The sequence below is a fragment of the Lissotriton vulgaris genome, chromosome 5, assembly GCF_964263255.1.
Source record: "Lissotriton vulgaris chromosome 5, aLisVul1.2, whole genome shotgun sequence".
Classification (NCBI taxonomy): domain Eukaryota; kingdom Metazoa; phylum Chordata; class Amphibia; order Caudata; family Salamandridae; genus Lissotriton; species Lissotriton vulgaris.
The window spans coordinates 314,519,511-314,538,194 of NC_141693.1; the positions used below are offsets into that span (position 1 = coordinate 314,519,511).

An 18,684-nucleotide genomic window follows, 5' to 3' on the forward strand; every position below is an offset into this window, starting at 1 on the left:
ACATGGAGAAATAAAAGTATCTCTCCTTCTTGTGCCTCCATACACCTCTCCTGAGGAGGCGTAAAATTCTAAACTACTCCCAGGTTTACAACATAATATAAATCTGGGAATGCATCATGTTCCATGGATGTTGCGTAGGAGCACCACCAGCAACACCAATGGAATGGCCCTTTGATTTAAAACATATTTACAAAGCCATGAAAAGTCATGCAGGGTGACTTTACATGGCCTTGTAAATATGGGGAAGCCCATTGTGCTGACAATGCAACAGTGGCACAATGAGTTTGTGAATACACCTCATAGTGACTTTTTCTACTATTGCGTGTGCTGCGGCCCTTTTACTAGGTCGCAGCACAAGCTGCAGAAGAAAAAGGCACTTTAGGACTGCCTGCACGTCGGTCTTGTCCTAACAGGGCAGGTGGGACCGCCAACTTATTGTCAGATGGTCAGCAGCCCAATACGGTGGCGGTCAGCAGTCCGACCTACTGCCATTGTAATGAGCACCTAAGCTACATTAGGGAAAGAATTGGACTTTCCCTACTGTAAAGTAAAATCTACTTTACTTTCCCAATTTCAATCTATGCAATAATAGGGAAAGTGTTGGACTTTGGAGGGGGTGATTTACTACTTCAACTCACTCTGAGCGATGGTAGGGAAAGTTTTGGACTTTGGAAGGGTTAAAATTACTTTTCCCACTCCAATCTATGCAACAATAGGGTATGTGTAGGGCTTTGGCAGCATTAGAATTTACCATTACCACTCCATCCTGAACAATAGTAGGGCAAATGTTGTACTTTGGAGTGGTTATATTTACTATTTACACTATAATTTAAGCAAAAGCAAAAAAAGTGTTGGAAATAAAGGTGAACAACAGTAGGGAAAGTGTTTGACTTTGGAGGGATCAGATGTACTACTCTAACTTCAAAGATAGCAAAAAGCAGGAAAGTGTTGGCCTTTGGATAGGTTAGATTTACTATTCAAACTTTAATGCAAGCAAAAGTAGGGAAAGTAGTCAACTTTGCAGGGGTACAATTCACTACAAGAAAAATTGTATACAACATTTAAACATATTTGAAATTGAAATTATATATATTAAATATAAATCGAATGAATTTACATTCTAAAAATACAATTAAATATTAAAAGAAATGTAAACAAAAAATAGAAATAGTTGTGAATGTTTAAAAAAAACTACGCCTCCTTCCGTAAAACACCAAAACAAACACCAATACACAATTGAAATTAACAAAAGATAGAAAAAAACAACAATGAAACATGATTAGTATTAAATTAATAATTAAGTAACAATTAAAATTAAAACAATGTATAAAAAATGTATTCAAACTATATTTTATTTACACAAACTAACTACATAATTAACACTACATTTAAAACAAAATAATAAATAAAATAACAACACATTAATTTATATAATCATAAAATAATGAATTAAAATAGATAACAAATGTACCATAACATAAAACCAATAATTTACATTTTAAACAATGTTGCTCCCTACTCCCCTACACACCGAACACCCAGTTACTAAACAATTTATTTTCATGAAATACTATGCGCAAAAGAAGATACTGTAACATTGTTTTTCCTTTTTATATAATGTTCTCAAATGTACATTCTTGACAAGTGTGTATGAGCAACTTACAGCTCATTGTGTAAGGGGTGTTGTGCTCCGTTTCTATTTTTCTTGTCACTTTTGGCTTTAATTCTTTTTATTTGCATGTTTTTAACTTCTACCTCTTTTTCGCGCTTTTACGTTCTTTTGTTCTCTTTTTTTCTGCCTTGTACATCTGTGTCCCTTTCCTAACAAATTCACTCCTTCCTTCCTTCATTATAACCTCTTTCTTCCTCTTTCCTCCTTCGTTTTTCTTCCATTCTTCTTTTTTCTTCCTTCCTTTCTTTACTTTCTGCCTTCTAAAACGCTTTTCTTCCTTTTTTTCCTTTCTTTCTTTCTTTTGTTCAATCCTCCCTTTCTTCATTCCTTTTTGCCTTCGATTCTTCCTTTGTTCTTCCTTCCATCCTTCCCTTCGAAGCATAATTGCAAAGTCTGTAAAGAACTTGCACCAGCCTCTCCTAAATATCAAAATCAGAATGACACATCTTTGATATTAAACTTTATGAAATATGCCTTCCAAAGTAACTGTTCATTCTTTGCAGGTGCTGAAGAAAAGAAAGGTGTTGCTGATGAGGTATGCTTCCAAAGGTTCATCAAGAAAATTGTATTTGAAATTGTACACGAGCCTCCGTTGCACTGCATACTTTCTGTACACATGAATGTGATAAATGTTTAAATTTACTACATGTTTCTCAGCTTTCCCTTTTTCAAAAGTTGATAGAAGATACCATTGGGTATGTTTTTTAATGCCTGTCATAATGTCCATTGGAATATTACCATGTAGTATACAATGTGAATAAAGAGGATATCTAATGGGAACTTGTGTATTATGGTGCAATAACGCAAACCAGGGACTCTGGGTTCAGTTTTCATCAGGTTGCACTCGACCATACCCTACAGGTCACTGACAACAGTGATCCTTCACCATTTCATCCTACTTGATCTCTCAGTGGCCTTTGACACCAATAACACAATATTCTACTGGACACTCTAGCTCATGGAATAGTATTTGACATCACAGTTCTGAGGTTGATCAATTCTACCCAGTGGCAAGAGCTGGGCTGGTGCAAATGGGCTCCTCCTGGACAGAGTATATCCAGGTGATCAGCAGTATCTTTCAGGGTCCCATCCTCTCATCTGTATTCTTCAGTATCTACGTGAAACCCCAGGAAACCTGATTGGCAGACACAGATATCAACATCCAGCAATACAGTGATGTCAGTCAACTATAAGAATCACATTGGGGCAGAAATATCCAGCTTAAGAGTGGTCCATCTTTTTTAGAGGACATCCTGCACACCCTTTCTGTGTCTGTTGTCCCCAACCATTCTGTCTCCTCCATATACTTAGCTGAATATACACCCCTTTTACTGTGAAGCACTCTGTTGCTTATTTCCTGTTTTATAAGTCCTTAACATCCATACTGAAGTAGAAACCCAGTTCTCTTTTCAGCCCCTTGGACTTGGTGTTCTTCTGTGTGGGCTTCCTGTTGCTCCATACATTGTATGGCAGGAGAGAATTAGGCAATGCAATAAAAGTTTGCATGTTGAGATTATCTCTTTAAATTGAGTGCGCTGCATGGATGTCATACTGGGATTGATGAAAAGATTTTAAAATTACCAACTAAGCTTTTGTATTGAATTAGAACTTTTGAGGGAGAAACATTAATGTTGACTAATTATTATGCTTCTCATCACTTAATTCTCCCACTTTTAAATGTTTCTTCTGCCTGCAGGCTGACAAGATTGCTGCAAACAGGGCTCAGCAAACATTGACTGTTACAACTATCTTGGTAAGTGGCAAAAAAAAGCAGCGATACTGCTCCGGGCAACTCGGGATGGGGGTTGCGGCTTGTTCAGGCACATTATGCTGCTTTCCTCTCAGCAGATACTGCTGGGACACTCACATACTGGCTGCAAAGACATGTGGGTACTGGAGCTCTTTCCGAAAATGTCAAATGTACTTATTGCTCACTCAGGCCCATGGACTCCAACTCAATCTAAATTAGAGGACAGGCTACACACAGTTCCTTAAAAGTCATTAGATCTGGCAGGTGTGCATGGCAATCATCACTCTTCAGTGCAGGCCCATTGTACCAAGGTCAGTTACAGCTTATTCATCTACAGTGATGAATTAGGTACTTCTTCTTGCCGCTGTCTGTCATTCTAGGTTGTTTCCACACTGCGTCCACACCAGAACAGTTTGCTGCGGATTTATACCCGTTAGCGGCATGCAGGAAACTGCAGAGAGATGGTCGCTCTACCATACTCGACCACAGTTATACAACACACAGCTATGATTCCACCAATTCAGCACTAACCCATCCTCATAGCAGATACAGTGGCATAACCATAGCCCCCGAAGCCCCTGCAGTGTGGGTGGCCCCCAAGGTCTAGGGGGGGACCCTTCAGCATGGGATATGGCTAAGAGCTCCTGACTGGGTCCAGAGTGTGGGGGGGGGGGCTCCATGTCCTCTGCAGGGGTGTGGCCTCAATTCTAGTTGCATCACTAAGCAGATAAAGGCAAAGCAGCAGGCTCCAGGTCAGTGAAGCTGGAGTTTTGTAGAGGTTGATATTTTGATCCTCAATATTTTTGACACAATATTCTGGCCACATGATATTTTTGTTTTCAATATTCTATCAGTGGTTCTATTATTTGCAAATAAACCAAGCATTTGCAATTAAAAAAATATTTTTAATAGATGAGTCTCATTTATGATTCAGGATATTAGTTGCCATGTCAATGTACCTAAACTCTGGTATATAATATTTGAATAATCAAAGAAGGAAGTGTTGGGACAGATGAGCTACGGCCAAGTACAATTGTAACACCACATCCCAAGTTCCCATTTCTGATTTTTATGGATAGCATTGGTTTACACTCCCTCAAAACTTTGTAGTCGCTCTTGGTTATTTTAACCACCTCTCTCTGCCTCTGGTGAGCATGGGTTTACACTCCCGCAACATGAACTTTATCAACTTTATTTATTTATTTATTTATTTATTTTAGCGATTTCTAAAGCGCCTGGTGACCCAAGGGCATCCCCGCGCTATGTGACTTGAAATCCTGTTGAGGGGAAGAGAGGGAGGGGAGAGCGACAGAAGGGTATTATTTAGGGAACAGGTGAGTCTTTAGTTTTTTGCGAAAAACCAGGTAGTTGGGTTCTAGTCTGAGGGAGCGAGGGAGTGCGTTCCAGCCCTTAGCCGCTTGAACGGAGAATTGTCGACCTCCTGTACGGGTTCTTTGGAATCTGGGGGTGCTGACTAGGTTCTCATTCTGAGATCGTAGGGATCTGGTTGCTGTGTAGGGAGTGATCATTTTACTAAGAATCGCTGGACCAGATCCGTTGTAAAGCTTGTGTGTTGTACACATTGCTTTGAATTGCACCCTTTGGCGCACAGGGAGCCAGTGCAGGGCTTTGAGGGCTGGCTTGGCGGACGTTCTGGAAGGGGTGTAAGTAAGCATGCGTGCCGCCGCGTTCTGTGTCCGCTGGAGTTTCGTGATGGTGGACTCGGGGGCTCCCAGATAGACCAGGTTGCTGTAGTCCAGGCGGGACAGCACTAGTCCCTGGATGAGAAGCTTCCTGGAGATAGGTGGCAGTAGGGGCAGGATTTTACGGGTCGTGCGCATGAGCCCGAAGCAGGTGCCCGAGGTTTTAGTTGCTTGAGTTTTCATCGTGAGCTGTGGTTCGAGCCACACCCCGAGTGTCTTGATTTCACGTTTTGGGGGGGGGATTTCTCCGAACACATCGGGCCATAGTGTTGGAGGGATGGTCGTCCATTGCTTTCCAAGTAGCATCACTTCCGTCTTTGTCCCATTCAGTTTTAGTGATGAGTTATTCATCCAGTTATGGATTCCTGTGAGGCAGTTGGTCAGATTTTCTGGGTGGTCAATCAACTGGGACAAGTAGACGACTAGTTGGGTATCGTCAGCGTAACTCACCATTTTTATGTTAAATGGTGTTACCACGTCCTCGAGGGGGGCCATATAGACATTAAAAAGTGTCGGGCTCAGGGAGGAGCCCTGGGGGACGCCGCTGGTGAGTGGGAGGGTGGATGAATGATGATTATCATCCCACACTTGGAAAGTGCGCCCTGTAAGAAAGGATTCAATCCATTTGATTGCTGTCCCGGTAAGTCCTGCATCCGCCAGTCTATGCAGAAGGATACGGTGGTTGACCGTGTCAAAGGCTGCGCTTAGATCCAGGAGGATCACTGCCACTGATCCTCCTGAATCCAGTATGCCCCTTGCCTCCTCGATGACTGCGAGGAGTGCGGTGTCTGTTCCATGGCCCGGGCGAAATCCGGTTTGGGATTGTCGAAGCAAGTTGTTGGTTTCAAGGAACTGGGATAATTGGGTATTTACCAGTTTCTCAGTGACTTTGCTGATGCCAGGGAGTAGAGATATTGGTCTGTAGTTAGACAGGTCCGATGGATCTAGCTGAGGTTTTTTTAAGAGTGCTTTGACCACAGCACTCTTCCAGCTGTCGGGGACAGTTCCGTGGGCGAACGAGCAGTTGATGAGATCCGCGACAGTAGGTACGATTACTGAGGCAACGGTCTTGAGGAACCTGATTGGTGCTGGGTCCAAGGGTGACCCACTTTTCATTTTTGTTAGGGTTCGCTCAACCTCTAGGGGGGTGACTGGTCGGAAAGTTGGAAGAGTGGGGCGTCGGTTACTTTCAGTCTGGTCGAGGAGTGTACGGCTTTCCGTGAGGCTGGGGGGACTGGGGGGTGGGAGGGAGACCAGGATGCGGGTGATTTTATCGTTGAAGAAGTTCGCTAGCTCATTGCTTCTATCAACTTTAGGGGTGTTGGAGGGGGAAGTGATGGGGACCTTGATCAGCTCCTTAACGATTAAAAAGGATTCTCGGGCTGAGTTAGATGCTTCTTGTATCCGCGTATCATAATATGAGGCTTTGGCTGATTTAATGGCCTCTTTATAGAGCTTGACCGTAGACTGGTAGGCTTCTTTGTTGGCGTGTTGCCAGTTTTTTCTCCAGAGCCGTTCGGCTTTTTTACAATTTTTGCGGTGTATTCTGAGATCCGCGGTATACCATGGTGCTGAGCCAGGTTTACCGTTTTTGTCTTCCCTGTTTCTAAGTGGGAGTACTAGGTCTAGGGAGGAGGTGATCCAGTCCCTGAATCTTCTGTCTGCCGTGGTCGGGTCTTCTGCGTGAGCAGGGATGTTTTTTTCAAGGGTCTTAGCCCATTCTTCCGTGGGGAGTCTGGACCAGGTCCTGTCCTTACTGTAGGTGGGGGGTATTCGGTTTTTCCTGAAGATTCCAGGTAATTGGAAGGGGACTAGGAAGTGGTCTGTCCAAGGGAGGGGAAGGGCCTCCTTCGCTAGCATCGAGGGAGAGCTGGTAAACACCGGGTCCAATAGATGGCCCTTGATGTGGGTGGCTCCGGAGTTTATTAGGCGAATGTCGAGAGCCGCTAGGTCTTGGATCAGATCATTGGCTACCGAGTCTGCCGGGTCTTCTAGATGGATATTCAGGTCCCCGACTATCATAAAGTTTGATAGGGAGTGGGCCTGGGTTGTGACTAAGTCTAGAAGAGAGCAGGCGAAGGGACCTGGGAGGCCGGGGGGGCGGTAAACAAGAAGTCCTGTAAGTGAAGTGGTTGGGTTAAGTTTAACGGTAAAATGCAGGCTTTCTGCGTCGGTAATCTGCGCGTCGTGGGTTTTGCAGTGGAGATGTTCTCGATGGATGATAGCTACACCGCCACCTCTGCCTAGAGGGCGGGGTAGGGACTGAATACAGTAGCCCCGTGGTGTTGCTAGTACCATGTCTGATTGAGAGTGTGGACCGAGCCACGTTTCCGTGAGGAAGAGTATATCTATCTCCTGATCTTCTAGGATATGGATAATCTGTGTCGCATGTTTCGGAAGTGAGCGACAGTTCAGAGAGGCAAGTTTAAGGGTGGCGGGTTTGATAGGTTTTGTAGGGAGCGTGAGCTGGGCTGGCTTGCATAGGGAGCAGCGAGTGAAAGGTCCATTAGAATCATGGATGTAATCACAGGAGGGGGGGGGGGTCTAAGGCTTAATAGTTCTCTACGTGAGTAGCTTATATTTGGGTAGGATGTTTCAGGCAGGGGTTCTGGCCCTAGGCCCGGTCGTGCGCGGACGGGCGCAGACGGGCTTGCCTTTGGTGCGCCTTCGGCGTGCAAACGGCGCTCCCGCTGTGCTCGTCCGCTGCGCTGGGGAGGTCGGCACATTTGTAATGGTTGTAGAAGGCGTGGCCTCGCAGTTCATCCGAATGTTCATCAGAGCACTGTATGTAAAACAGGAAGTGCTTTGAAGAAACAAAATAAACCCGGAAGAATATCAGCCTTCTATAGTTTAATTCCTCTCATCATTACTGCAAGGTTCTTCCATGTTTTGCGCTAGATTGGTTTTACAGAAATTACATTTGCGTTATTGACTTTCCTGGGAAATTGGAAGCGGATATAACACTATGTACAGATATTTAATTGTAATCTGAGTGGTTCTCCTGCATCCTGCAAAAATGCTGACCTGACTTCTCCTACTGAAAGACATTGGGAAGCTCTAAAAATCGCAAGGGGTGTCCCCTACAAAGAGAGGTGTTAGTAAAATGATGAACACTGGATTTACTTTGACAATCCACCACAAGAGATGTTGATTGTTTATGCTATCAGTATCAGAAACTCTGTGCCCCCGAAGTGTAGCTAGTACACGTCTCTAATATTAATGGGTCTTTTCTTGCAGCAACCCCCCTTCACGATGGCCAAAGACAACGAATTGGAGGGGTACTGTGTCGAGTTGATGTATGACCTGGCCAAGAAGCTGGGCTTCAGCTTCACGCTCTCCGTCGTGAAGGATGGGAGGTATGGCACTGTGGACCCAGCTGGCAACTGGACCGGGATGATCGGCGAGGTTGTTCGAAAGGTGGGTGCGCATGTCAATCCAAGGTTCTCAGCCATCCAAGAGGAAGGGGCTCAGGATCAACTTTGCCATAAGGCTCATGCACTCTTATGAAGATAAGGGTTGTGAATCTAGGACACCAGGAACATTATCCCATGCCCTGGACTTGCAGGTGTTGAAAATCTTCTGTAACCATGTGTGAAGGTTTATCTTAAAATGCGGAAGCCTGTTGTAGAAACCAGATCTATAATATCAATAAGTCTGCCTATTGCAGTCGATTTAGCCCAAAACAGATTGGAGGGGCATGAATGCCTTGGACTTAGTCTGAGTCTGAATTTTCATAATTGCTCTGTGTGGGGCCACATGGAGTGGGAACTTAACTTAATTGTAATGAGTTATCCTTCAAAAGTACAATATCATACAGTGTACCTATCCACCAGCAGCATCATTAAAAGCCCCTCATCAGTAGGCAGTTAAGATTGATATGTCCACCTTAAGTGATCACTTTTTCACCTATTCACTCTATCAATAATCCAACTACAAGACTAATTGTTCTATTAATACTTCTACCTCTACAATTGCTTTACATTGGTGTACAAGGATTTGAGTCAACAATACTGGGTGACCATCTACCTCCAGGTCTTTACGAACCCTTTATTTTTTTAGACCTGAACCTTTGTGTAATAGCTTATTGCATCTGGGTGTTGTATTCCTTGTTTGCCTCCATTGGCCTTATTATACTAACACACCTGAAATTAATACTTTGTAGGTAAAATGTACATGACTAGAGACAGTATCTAATAACCTGGAGTGCAGTAGTCACCCTACCAATACCAGGAGTCTCACCAGGGTACATCTCTCCTCATCTATCAGGTTTTGTATCCTCTAACAATGGCATTGTATTAACATGTCCAGTAAAACTAGGTGTGGAGAATTATACCCTGTGTTAATGTGTGACAGTTGTTGAAGAGATAAGAGAAAGGCAGAACATTTAGAAAGGAGGAGGAAGAAAAGAAAAGCATAACTGATGGACCTGGCCCTGCAGGGTTATCCCCAAACTTTTTTGCCTTCTTCCTCCTAATTTGTTTCTGGCCGGTATTTGTTGGCTTTAGGACTCTGGGCACTTTACCACTGCCGACCAGTACCAAAGTGCAAGTGCTCTCTGTCTAAATTGTATTGGCGATTGGTTTATCCATGATTGGCATACTTGATTTATTAGTAAGTCCCTAGTAAAGTGCACCCGGTGTGCCCAGGGCCTGTAATCAAATTCTACTAGTGGGTCTGCAGCACTGATTGTGCCACCCACATGAGTAGCCCTGCAAACATGTCTCAGACCTACCACTGCAGAGTCTTTGTGTTCAGTTTTAAACTGCCAGTTCGACCTGGCAAATGCACCCACTTGCTAGACCCATACCTTCTCTTTTACTACATGTAAATCACCCCTATGGTAGGCCCAAGGCAGCCCCATGGGCATGGTGCAGTGTATTTAAAAGGTAGGGCATGCACTGGTGTGTTTTACAAGTTGAAATAGTAGAATACTCTAATTTCGGTTTTAATAATTGCAAAGACGATCTCCCCTGTAGGGTAACATGGGGATTGCTTTGAAATATCTTTTAGGTGTAAACTCCATTGGGAGAGACAGAAATTTGGAGTTTGGGGTGTCTGAACTCACAATTTAAAAATATATCTTTTGGGTGAAGTTGGTTTTTAAATTGCATGTTTGAAAATACCACTCGTAGAAATTGGGCATTTTCTTGCTTAACCATTTTATGACTCTGACTGACTGTAGAATACATGTCTGGGTTGGCTGACAGTTGGGATCATGTGCATTCACTATAGTCAGTCACACAAAGGGAGATGATGGGCCTTCCTGAGCTAGAGTGGTGGGAGGAGTTGTCACTGTAGTGTGCCTGGAACCAGGTCAGGGAAAGGCAGGGTATTTTGCACTACACAGACTTCCCTTTGAACTTTGCCAACTTCAAATGCAGAAAGGGGTATAAGTATTGGATCTCTGACACCAAAATTAGAACACTTCTGGACTGAGGACATTCTGCCAGGGTGAAGAGTTGGATGCTGTAGGAGGGACTGCCACTCTGCATGTTGCTTTGCTCTGCTGGCTTGCTGCTTCTGAACTGGGAGTGAAAAAATGTGAACAAAAATGTAAATTGATACTTGTATAGCGCACTACTCACCCACAAGGGTCTCAAGGCGCTTGTACGAATACCGCTGTGGAACCCGTCCTGGATTTCCCTGTAAGGCGTCCACTCCTGGGCACCCCCAGGGTGAAGGCCAGGCATCCTTAGCGTTGTGGGGGCCGTTGTGGAGATTAAGCAAGCTATTGCCCAGAGTTGCAGAGTGGGACTCCATGATTAGAATAGGCACCGAGGCGAGAATTATCAGGTCCATGGAATTTTGAGCCCAAGACCCCGCCGAGGCGGGGAATTGAACCCTGGTCCCGGGCTAGACCTCTGCATCAGGGACTTTGCTTTCTACATCCTGCTTCCAAGGTTCTCTAAGGGCTTGTGCGTGCTTGCGTCCTGTTAAGTCTCAGGGACATCAAAGACCTCACCTACCAGTGCCTGAGCTCTTTTTCTGAGTGTCCTGACTTGCCAAGTAGTGACAAATACAGTTCCTGGGCCCTTGGAAGTGTAACCTGATGATCTTAAGGAGAAAACCCATGCATCGACTCCAAGCATCTGATTTATTGATGCATTGCTGCAAAAGGCTGATGCAGCACCTGCTTCGCGGCTGAATCATCGACCTAGCGTCTGCTTCATGGTTGTGGAATCGACGCCGCACCTGCATCGCCGCTGTCAAATCGACACTGTGTGTCCAGTTTTTGACGCATTGTCCCTGAGAGACGATTCTTCATCGCACCGCAGTAAGGAATCGAGGCCGCATGTCTGGAAACCAACTCATCGCCTCCCCTTCCAATAAGGAACCGACCTACCACCTCCCCTGTCAGAAAGAAACTGATGTATCACCTCCCCTGCCTAGCAGTTAGGAACCAACGCATCACCTCCCTTGCCAGTAAGGAACCGACGCATCACCTCTCCTTTGTTAAAATGAACATATCCATTGATTATATGGACTTAACTTTCTTAAACTTTTAAAAGGGATACTTTGACTGGTGTGTGTTGGATTTGTGTCGTTTTGGTCTTCTATTATTTAAATAACTGTTGGCTATTTTTCTAAACTGGTGTCACTCCTTTTATAGTATTTTCTCTGTGTTACTGTGTGTATGTATGATGCTTTACACGTTGCCTCTGTGACAAGCCTGACTGCTTGTGCCAAGCAACTAAAGGGGTGAGCAGGGGTTATTTTGGCTGTGTGACTCCCTTACCTTGACTAGAGTGAGGGTCCCTACTTGGAAAGGGTGCAAACCACTGCCAACTAGAGACCCCATTTCTAACAATGACAAATGGAGATAACAATGATGTTAAAGAACTTGCTAAAGTGAGATGAAAGACAGAAAGTGTAGTGTGGTAGAAGGGAGAGGAATGAGATGGAATTAAGACTAGGCAGTTTTGGTATGCAGCAACTCAGCATCAGGCAGCTACGGTGTTGGTCTCTTAAGAAAGACATTAGGTCCCTGCTCTTATGGTTGTTTTACTAATGAGAAAATGGTTATAGCAACTGTGGGCAGATGTGAGGCTTGAAACTATTTTGTAAGTCTTTGAATAGGTAGGTTGTTTTGGAGGAAAGTTGACTGAAAACCAGTGAGAAAAAAGTCTGTATATTTCATTTGCCAATTGAGAGTTACATTAGGACTACCTGATCCACTCTCCAAAGCCCCTTTTCTGCCTACCATTAGCAAGCAGTCTTTATGCCCTTTGAGTCCAATTCCATCAAAAATACTTCTCACTGCTACCGACCAGCTTTATATAGAGGAGCACTGACAAATTTCCCTCTGGCAAAAATTGGGAACAAAACGCGTTGTCTGTGTGCCACTTTTAAAGATTGATTGAATAGAAAGAAGCAATTTTGGAACAGATTCTTATTCGTGTGTAATGACTTCACAACAAGTGCACCTTCCATTTTTTCTTGAAAACTTGGCTACGACTGACACCTCCGGACGGTGGGTGCGGGAAGTGATTGCACCATTTTCCAATTTATTGAACATGTGGACTGGATGTGCTTGACCTTGGTCTGCCATTTGTCCTTTCTCTGTGAGTCTCTACATCGTCTCCTGATTTGCCTCACCAGCGCTATATCAATGTTTTCCCATCAATCTCATAAATGGAAGACTTATGATAGTGCAATACTGCCCAAAGCATAGGTGTTAGAAATGGGGGTCTCTAGTTGGCAAGGGCTTGCACCTTTGTCCAAGTAGGGACCCTTCTTCCTAGTCAGGGTAAGGGAGTTACACTCCAAAAATAACCCTGCTCACCCCCTTGGTATCTTGGCACGCGCAGTCAGGCTTCTCTTAGAGGCAGTGTATAAAGTATTTGCACATAACCAACAGTAATACAGTGTAAGCATTACAAAAGGACACCAAACCAGTTTAGAAAAATAGCCAATATTTTTATATATGTAAAACAAGACCAAATACGATAAAAATCCAACAGTTCTGGCTGACCGCGGCGTCACGGATCAGCTACGGTGTCGGGAAGACCCGCAAACAGTACCTTTCATAAATGCAGGGCTTCGATGTCCTCTCGTTGAGCCTCCGAAGTGCAGCGGTGTGGCGTGCGTTGGCCTCAGGTCGCGGTGCGAGCATCTGCTCGGTGGTGGCGTCAGATGGTTTTGTCGGTGAGACCAGGGTCGCGTGTGAAATCAAGACGGTGCTCGACACGGTGCTGGCTGGTCACGGTGCAGCAGCGGTGGTGGCGTTGCTGAAGCGCTGTCGTCGGCTGACCAACTGGAGTCGATGGCACCGGCTTCGGTAGACCAAGGTTGCGGTGCGGGATGTGGACGGTGTGTTGTGTAACTTTACTAGCGGTGCCCCCGAACCACGGTGCAAGCAGCGGCGTTGAGTCCGGCGTGAAGCGGCGTCGTTGGGGATACCACGGCGTCGTCATGAAGCGAGGTGCTGCGGAGTGCGGTGCCCACAGGCCGCAGTGCGAGCAGCGGCTCGGTGACGGCGTCAGCAGGCATCGTTGATGAGACCAGGGACATTGAGGCGGTGCCCTCTGCGGTGCCTTCAGGTCACGGAGTCAGCAGCGGTGTCATAGATGGCGTCGGGCTTGAAGTCTTTGCTGTTCCTGAGACTTCTTGAACAGGGGGCAAGCTCTACCTCAAGCCCTTGGAGACACTTAGCACAAGAAGAGAAATTTCAGTCCAGTCCTTTAACTGCCCAAGTCAGAAGCAGCAGCTGCAGGCCAACACAGCAAAGCAACAACACACCAAAGGGGCAGTACTCCTACTGGCAGCTCTTCCAGCTCTTCTTCTTGGCAGGTTCCTTGATTCCAGCGAGTTCACTGAAGTATTTTCTATCCCTGAGACTTCCAACAGGAGGCAAGCTCTACTTCAAGCCCTTGGAGAAAATTCTAATAGTGGGATGATGAAAGCACAGTCCAGTCCTTTCCCTACTCAAGACAGAAGCAACCACTGCAGGCTAACCCCTCAACAGGCAGCATAGGGGCAGTACTCCTTCTCCTGCTTTCCCGGTCCTTCTTCCTGGCAGGTTCCTTAGTTCAGAAGTAAACTACATATCTGGGGTCTGTGCCCAAATATTAATACCAGCAAATCCTTTGTCCTCTGAAAGCAGAGGGGCCTGTACCTAGTTCAAACCAGTTTTAAGTGCATTCTGCCAGTGTGCACCTTCTTCCTTTGTCAGTGTGGCCCAGGGTCATCAGACGCACCACAGGAGGTGGAGAAAGCATTGTGGAAGGCGAGCCCAGCCCTATTCAGATCCAGGTGCGACTTCTCCCATCCATCCTATGTGTAGATGTGTCTATTCAGCCCTGTGCTGACTCACCCTGTCTCCTGGAGTCTGCCCCAGCCCCTGTCACTCACAACCCAGACAGCTAATACACAAGCTAGCAGAGGCAGGCTGGATGGTTAGGTCAGAAAATACCTACTTTCTAAAAGTGGTATTTTCAAACACAGAATGTTAAAACCAACTTCACTAAAAGACGTATTTTATCAATCTAAGTTCAGGCATACTAAACTTGAATTTCTACCATGTTCCCTGAGTCAGTTAGGATTGTAGGATGTTATAATCAAACTTCCCACTCTGGCCATTGGGTAACCTTGCAATAGTGAAAAACGAAGAAGGCTGTAATTCACTATCAGGACATGCCACACACGCCAGGGCATGTCGTACCTTTCACATACAATGCACCCTACCCATGGGGTTACCTTGGGCCTACCTTAGGGGCGACTCACATGTAGAAAGGGGAAGGTTTAGGGACTTGCAAGTGTGTGCACTTGCCAAGTCAACATGGCAGCCCCAGGCTGCGCACAGGCTCTGCAATCGCAGGCCAGAGTTACACTTTATGGGCTGTTTGCGTGGGTGGCACAATCCAGTGCTGCAGCCCACCAACAGCATTTGATTTACAGGCCCTGACACTCGCAGTGCACTTTACAAAGGACTGACACATAAATCAAATAAGCCAATCATCGAAATACAAATCCATAACACATTTTACAAAGAGAGCACATGCACTTTAGAACTGATTATCAGTGGTAAAGTGCCCAGAAGGGTCCTAAAACCAACACACACAGGTCAGGGAAAAATAGGAGGAAAAAGAAAAATGTTTGGGGATACCCTGCAAAAAGTGCCCTTTCCAACACAAGGGGTATATTTTCTAAAATCTCTTGCAACGCAGCAACCGATAATGTTGTGCTGCGTTGGGTAAGAGAGAGAGAGCAGGAATGCATCCTATCTACAGAGTTATGGGTCTGTCCTGCTCTCTGCTCAGTGCTGGCACAGAATCATGCTGTCTAATGCCACACCCACACCTTTGAACCATAGTGAAAGCATGTCTGAGAGAGTCTAGCGTAGGATTTGCACTGGAAAGGTACTGATACAAAGTTCTATGCTTAGACTAACTTTAAAACGTTTCCTACATTGTAAGTGTATTGTACCAAAATAGCACCTATGTCAAAGGGGAGTTATTTCTGTTGAAAAACCCTATCTATTGTTTTTAGTAGATAGAATTTTACATCACAATCTATGCATGGTAGCATGAAAACGCATGGAACCCCTCCTTGACATAAAGAAAAACAATGCAACACTAGGCACTGCTGTGAATTACTTTCAGGTGACTTTCCAGCACAAAACATGTTTTGCTCTGGGAAATAAAATTAACACTCTGCACTGATTGCGTCACTTTTAGTAAATATTCCCCTCAGCATCGTACTAACATAGACAGAAATTGGGGGGTAAAGTAAAAGGATATTATTTGATACATCAGATTCTAAAATGAATGTTAAATTTAGGGATTACATGCCTTGATTAAGTCTTACTAAAGCCCTACCTACTTTGCTCATAACCATCTTGGGTTGGGTTGTTGTCTCAGCCACAAAGTGGAGTTTTGATGAAAATCAGTTAAAAAGAGAATGGGGCTTAGCCACAATGACTCAAGGCTGTCCAGCAAAATGGTGGTCTTCTCAAAAACGCTGGAAGTCAGCCAGAAGGAACTTCTCTTCATTGAGATGAAGCCATTCTATCTATACAACAATTTCAGCAAATTTGTACCCAGCATTCACATGGTCTCTGTCCCCACGACACTATTAACAATGCAAACTACCAGCTATCCAGCTATCCAAGGAAAGGTGGGAAACTTTCCTCTTTCAATTAACTCAGAAAATGGAGTTCGGTTCACAAACCATTGCAGAAGGTTCAGAATGATGTCTCACTCCTCGAGTCCAGGAGAGATCCATGTCCGCTAAGTAACAACCCAAAGCCATTGCAACTGCAAGAGCCTCCCTGCATCAAGAGGTCATACAGATCGAAGCCAAGGATTGTTTAAGTGCAGAAAGATCCCCCTTCCTGCACATATGTGGGTTGGGGGACGGCCGAGCTCTTTGCGGGAGGCCGGTTTTCGGCCGATTTTGTTACAGGGCCTATGTTGCAGCTAATGTCCCTGTAACAAAAACGGCCCCCAGGGGCCCTAAACCGGCACCCGCCCATGCGGCACACCGGGGGATTGACCGGGGCCCGCTACGGCCAGTCCGGCCCTGCATACAAGTTGCAAAACTGAATTTTTTTTCTAAATGATTATTTGTGTGCAGGAAGGGGGACCTTCCTGCACATAAAAAAATCATTGGCATTTTACCCAAGGCAGCACACATGGGATCAGCAAAAACGAGGAGAAATAAAGAATTTCTCCTCATTTCACCTGTTTAAAACTAGGTTATCCCTGGTCTTAATTTAACTTAATGCTCTTGTAAATAGAGGGCAGCGTCAAAATCAATGGGTGTTGGGGTGAAACCCCCCCCCACCACACCCATTGCCCTCCCCTTTCACGCTGAGTGTAGTGTGAAAGGGGGCCTTATTTACAAGGCAGCGTTCTGCCTTGTAAATAAGGCAAAGCATCCTATCCCCATCACAACATCACTAAAAGGGACATTGTGGTGGCGATAGGGGCTTGTAAATATGCCCCTCGGTGTCTCCCGGTACTGAAGAGACTGCGCATGTAACCAGAAGATCTACCCTCCATCCCTGCATCATCACACAACCAGATGGTTAGATGATGCCTTATCGCTTTATTCTTCCCCTCGCTCAGCTTAGTTCCCTAATTTGCATAAAGTGTGCGCCCAGAAGAGATTCAATTCTCAGTGTACGCTATGCAAAGAAACCGGACACTCCGTCCGTTCCCTAAGGGGCTCTGATTTATTGCTGCAAAAGCCGATGTGTTTAGCTTAAGGGGAAAGGTTGGCGTAATCGGTCGATTTTAGCCGCCCTATTGCTATGGCAACAGACATTCCTTCATTACAGAGGCTGAAAACACAAGATTCGGCGAAGATCAATGTCCTTCTCCCGGCACTCAGGTGAAAGCAATTATGAAGCCTGGCTTTCTGTTTTTGGCTTTAAGGCTTGTTCATCAGATGCCATGCTTTATTACATTATAATTCCCTGGTGTGTTTGCCATTGTTTATCGAAATGTGCATTTGATCAAATCACACGCGAGACTTCTAATGCTCCTTCTTATGTTTATTTATTCATGCATTTATTTCATTCTTTAATTACTGATTTGTTTATGTCGGTGTTATATGTGGCCCACAATTGGCTTTTCCATAGCCTCACACTGCGACTGCAGCGCTTACATACATAGGAGTCTCTTTTTTGTTTCAAACATAGCGCTTAGTTCAGGGCGTTGGCCTGTTTCTAAGCACTCCCACTAATTGGCCGTGCACATGAACTACAGATGACTCGAGCCATGCGAGCTTTGAGCAGCTCTTCTCCCTTTCGTTGCATTTTGTGTCTTTGAGATTAGTTTTTATCTTTTTAAAACATGACGAAGTATACACAGAAAAAAATACAGTAGTGGGTGAAATAATGATATTTGACCAGAGATAGCTCGGCCACGGTGGTATGTGGGAATGAAGTAGATTGCTCAAGAGTACACCTGTTTGGCCCTTGGAAGAAGCTAGGACAAAGCGTTTTGTTCTACAACCAAAAACTTGGCATAATCAAACACGACTCGCTTCAGGTTATGGTACCTCATTCTGAGCTCCATTGAGGACCGCACATTCAGAGCTACATTTCTATTTTTCAATCAATGTAATTAATCACTACTATGCGAAAGGGAATAGTGTCCAGACACTGTCGATTTTCTTTTGTTCTGGTTTGATTCAGGTGTGCACCATTAGAATTCCAGGCCTTCAGTCTTTTTTTTGTTCTAAACTTGTTTTTATTAAGTAAAACACACAGAAAGCAGTGCTTTCGACCCTGGCGGAGGTTTCCAGAAAGGCAATAGACACACGTCCTACCATTGTCGACAATAGGTTGAACTCCTTCACACTCTGGTCACAAGTACAGAAAATCAGAATAGGGCAGTGTCCGTTTCCACTCAACAGCAGTCCCAGAACAGTGACGTGTGTCCCTCATCATGTGATATAGGTGTTGCAAAAGACAAAACAGTGCACCAAGAAAAAGTGAAAAAAACTGGGCAGCGGTGGTACATAATAATGCATTGATTGCCCCCTCTCTCAAGGCCCCCACTCGTCCCACCACTGGGAGTAGGGGGAGGCGGAGGGGAAAAGAAGTAGGAGGG

The 18,684-nt window shown here is 45.0% G+C and overlaps 1 protein-coding gene across 2 annotated transcripts in view; it reads left to right on the forward strand.

Annotated features, from left to right (window-relative positions):
* LOC147710802 (glutamate receptor U1-like) overlaps window positions 1-18,684 on the forward strand; it is a 193,742-nt gene that overhangs the window by 118,745 nt on the left and 56,313 nt on the right. For both annotated transcript variants that reach the window (XM_086921548.1, XM_086921547.1), the window contains 3 exons: window positions 2,176-2,207; window positions 3,369-3,425; window positions 8,363-8,542. In XM_086921548.1, coding sequence (XP_086777674.1) covers window positions 2,176-2,207; window positions 3,369-3,425; window positions 8,363-8,542 — 269 coding nt within the window. The remainder of the gene's footprint in view (window positions 1-2,175; window positions 2,208-3,368; window positions 3,426-8,362; window positions 8,543-18,684) is intronic.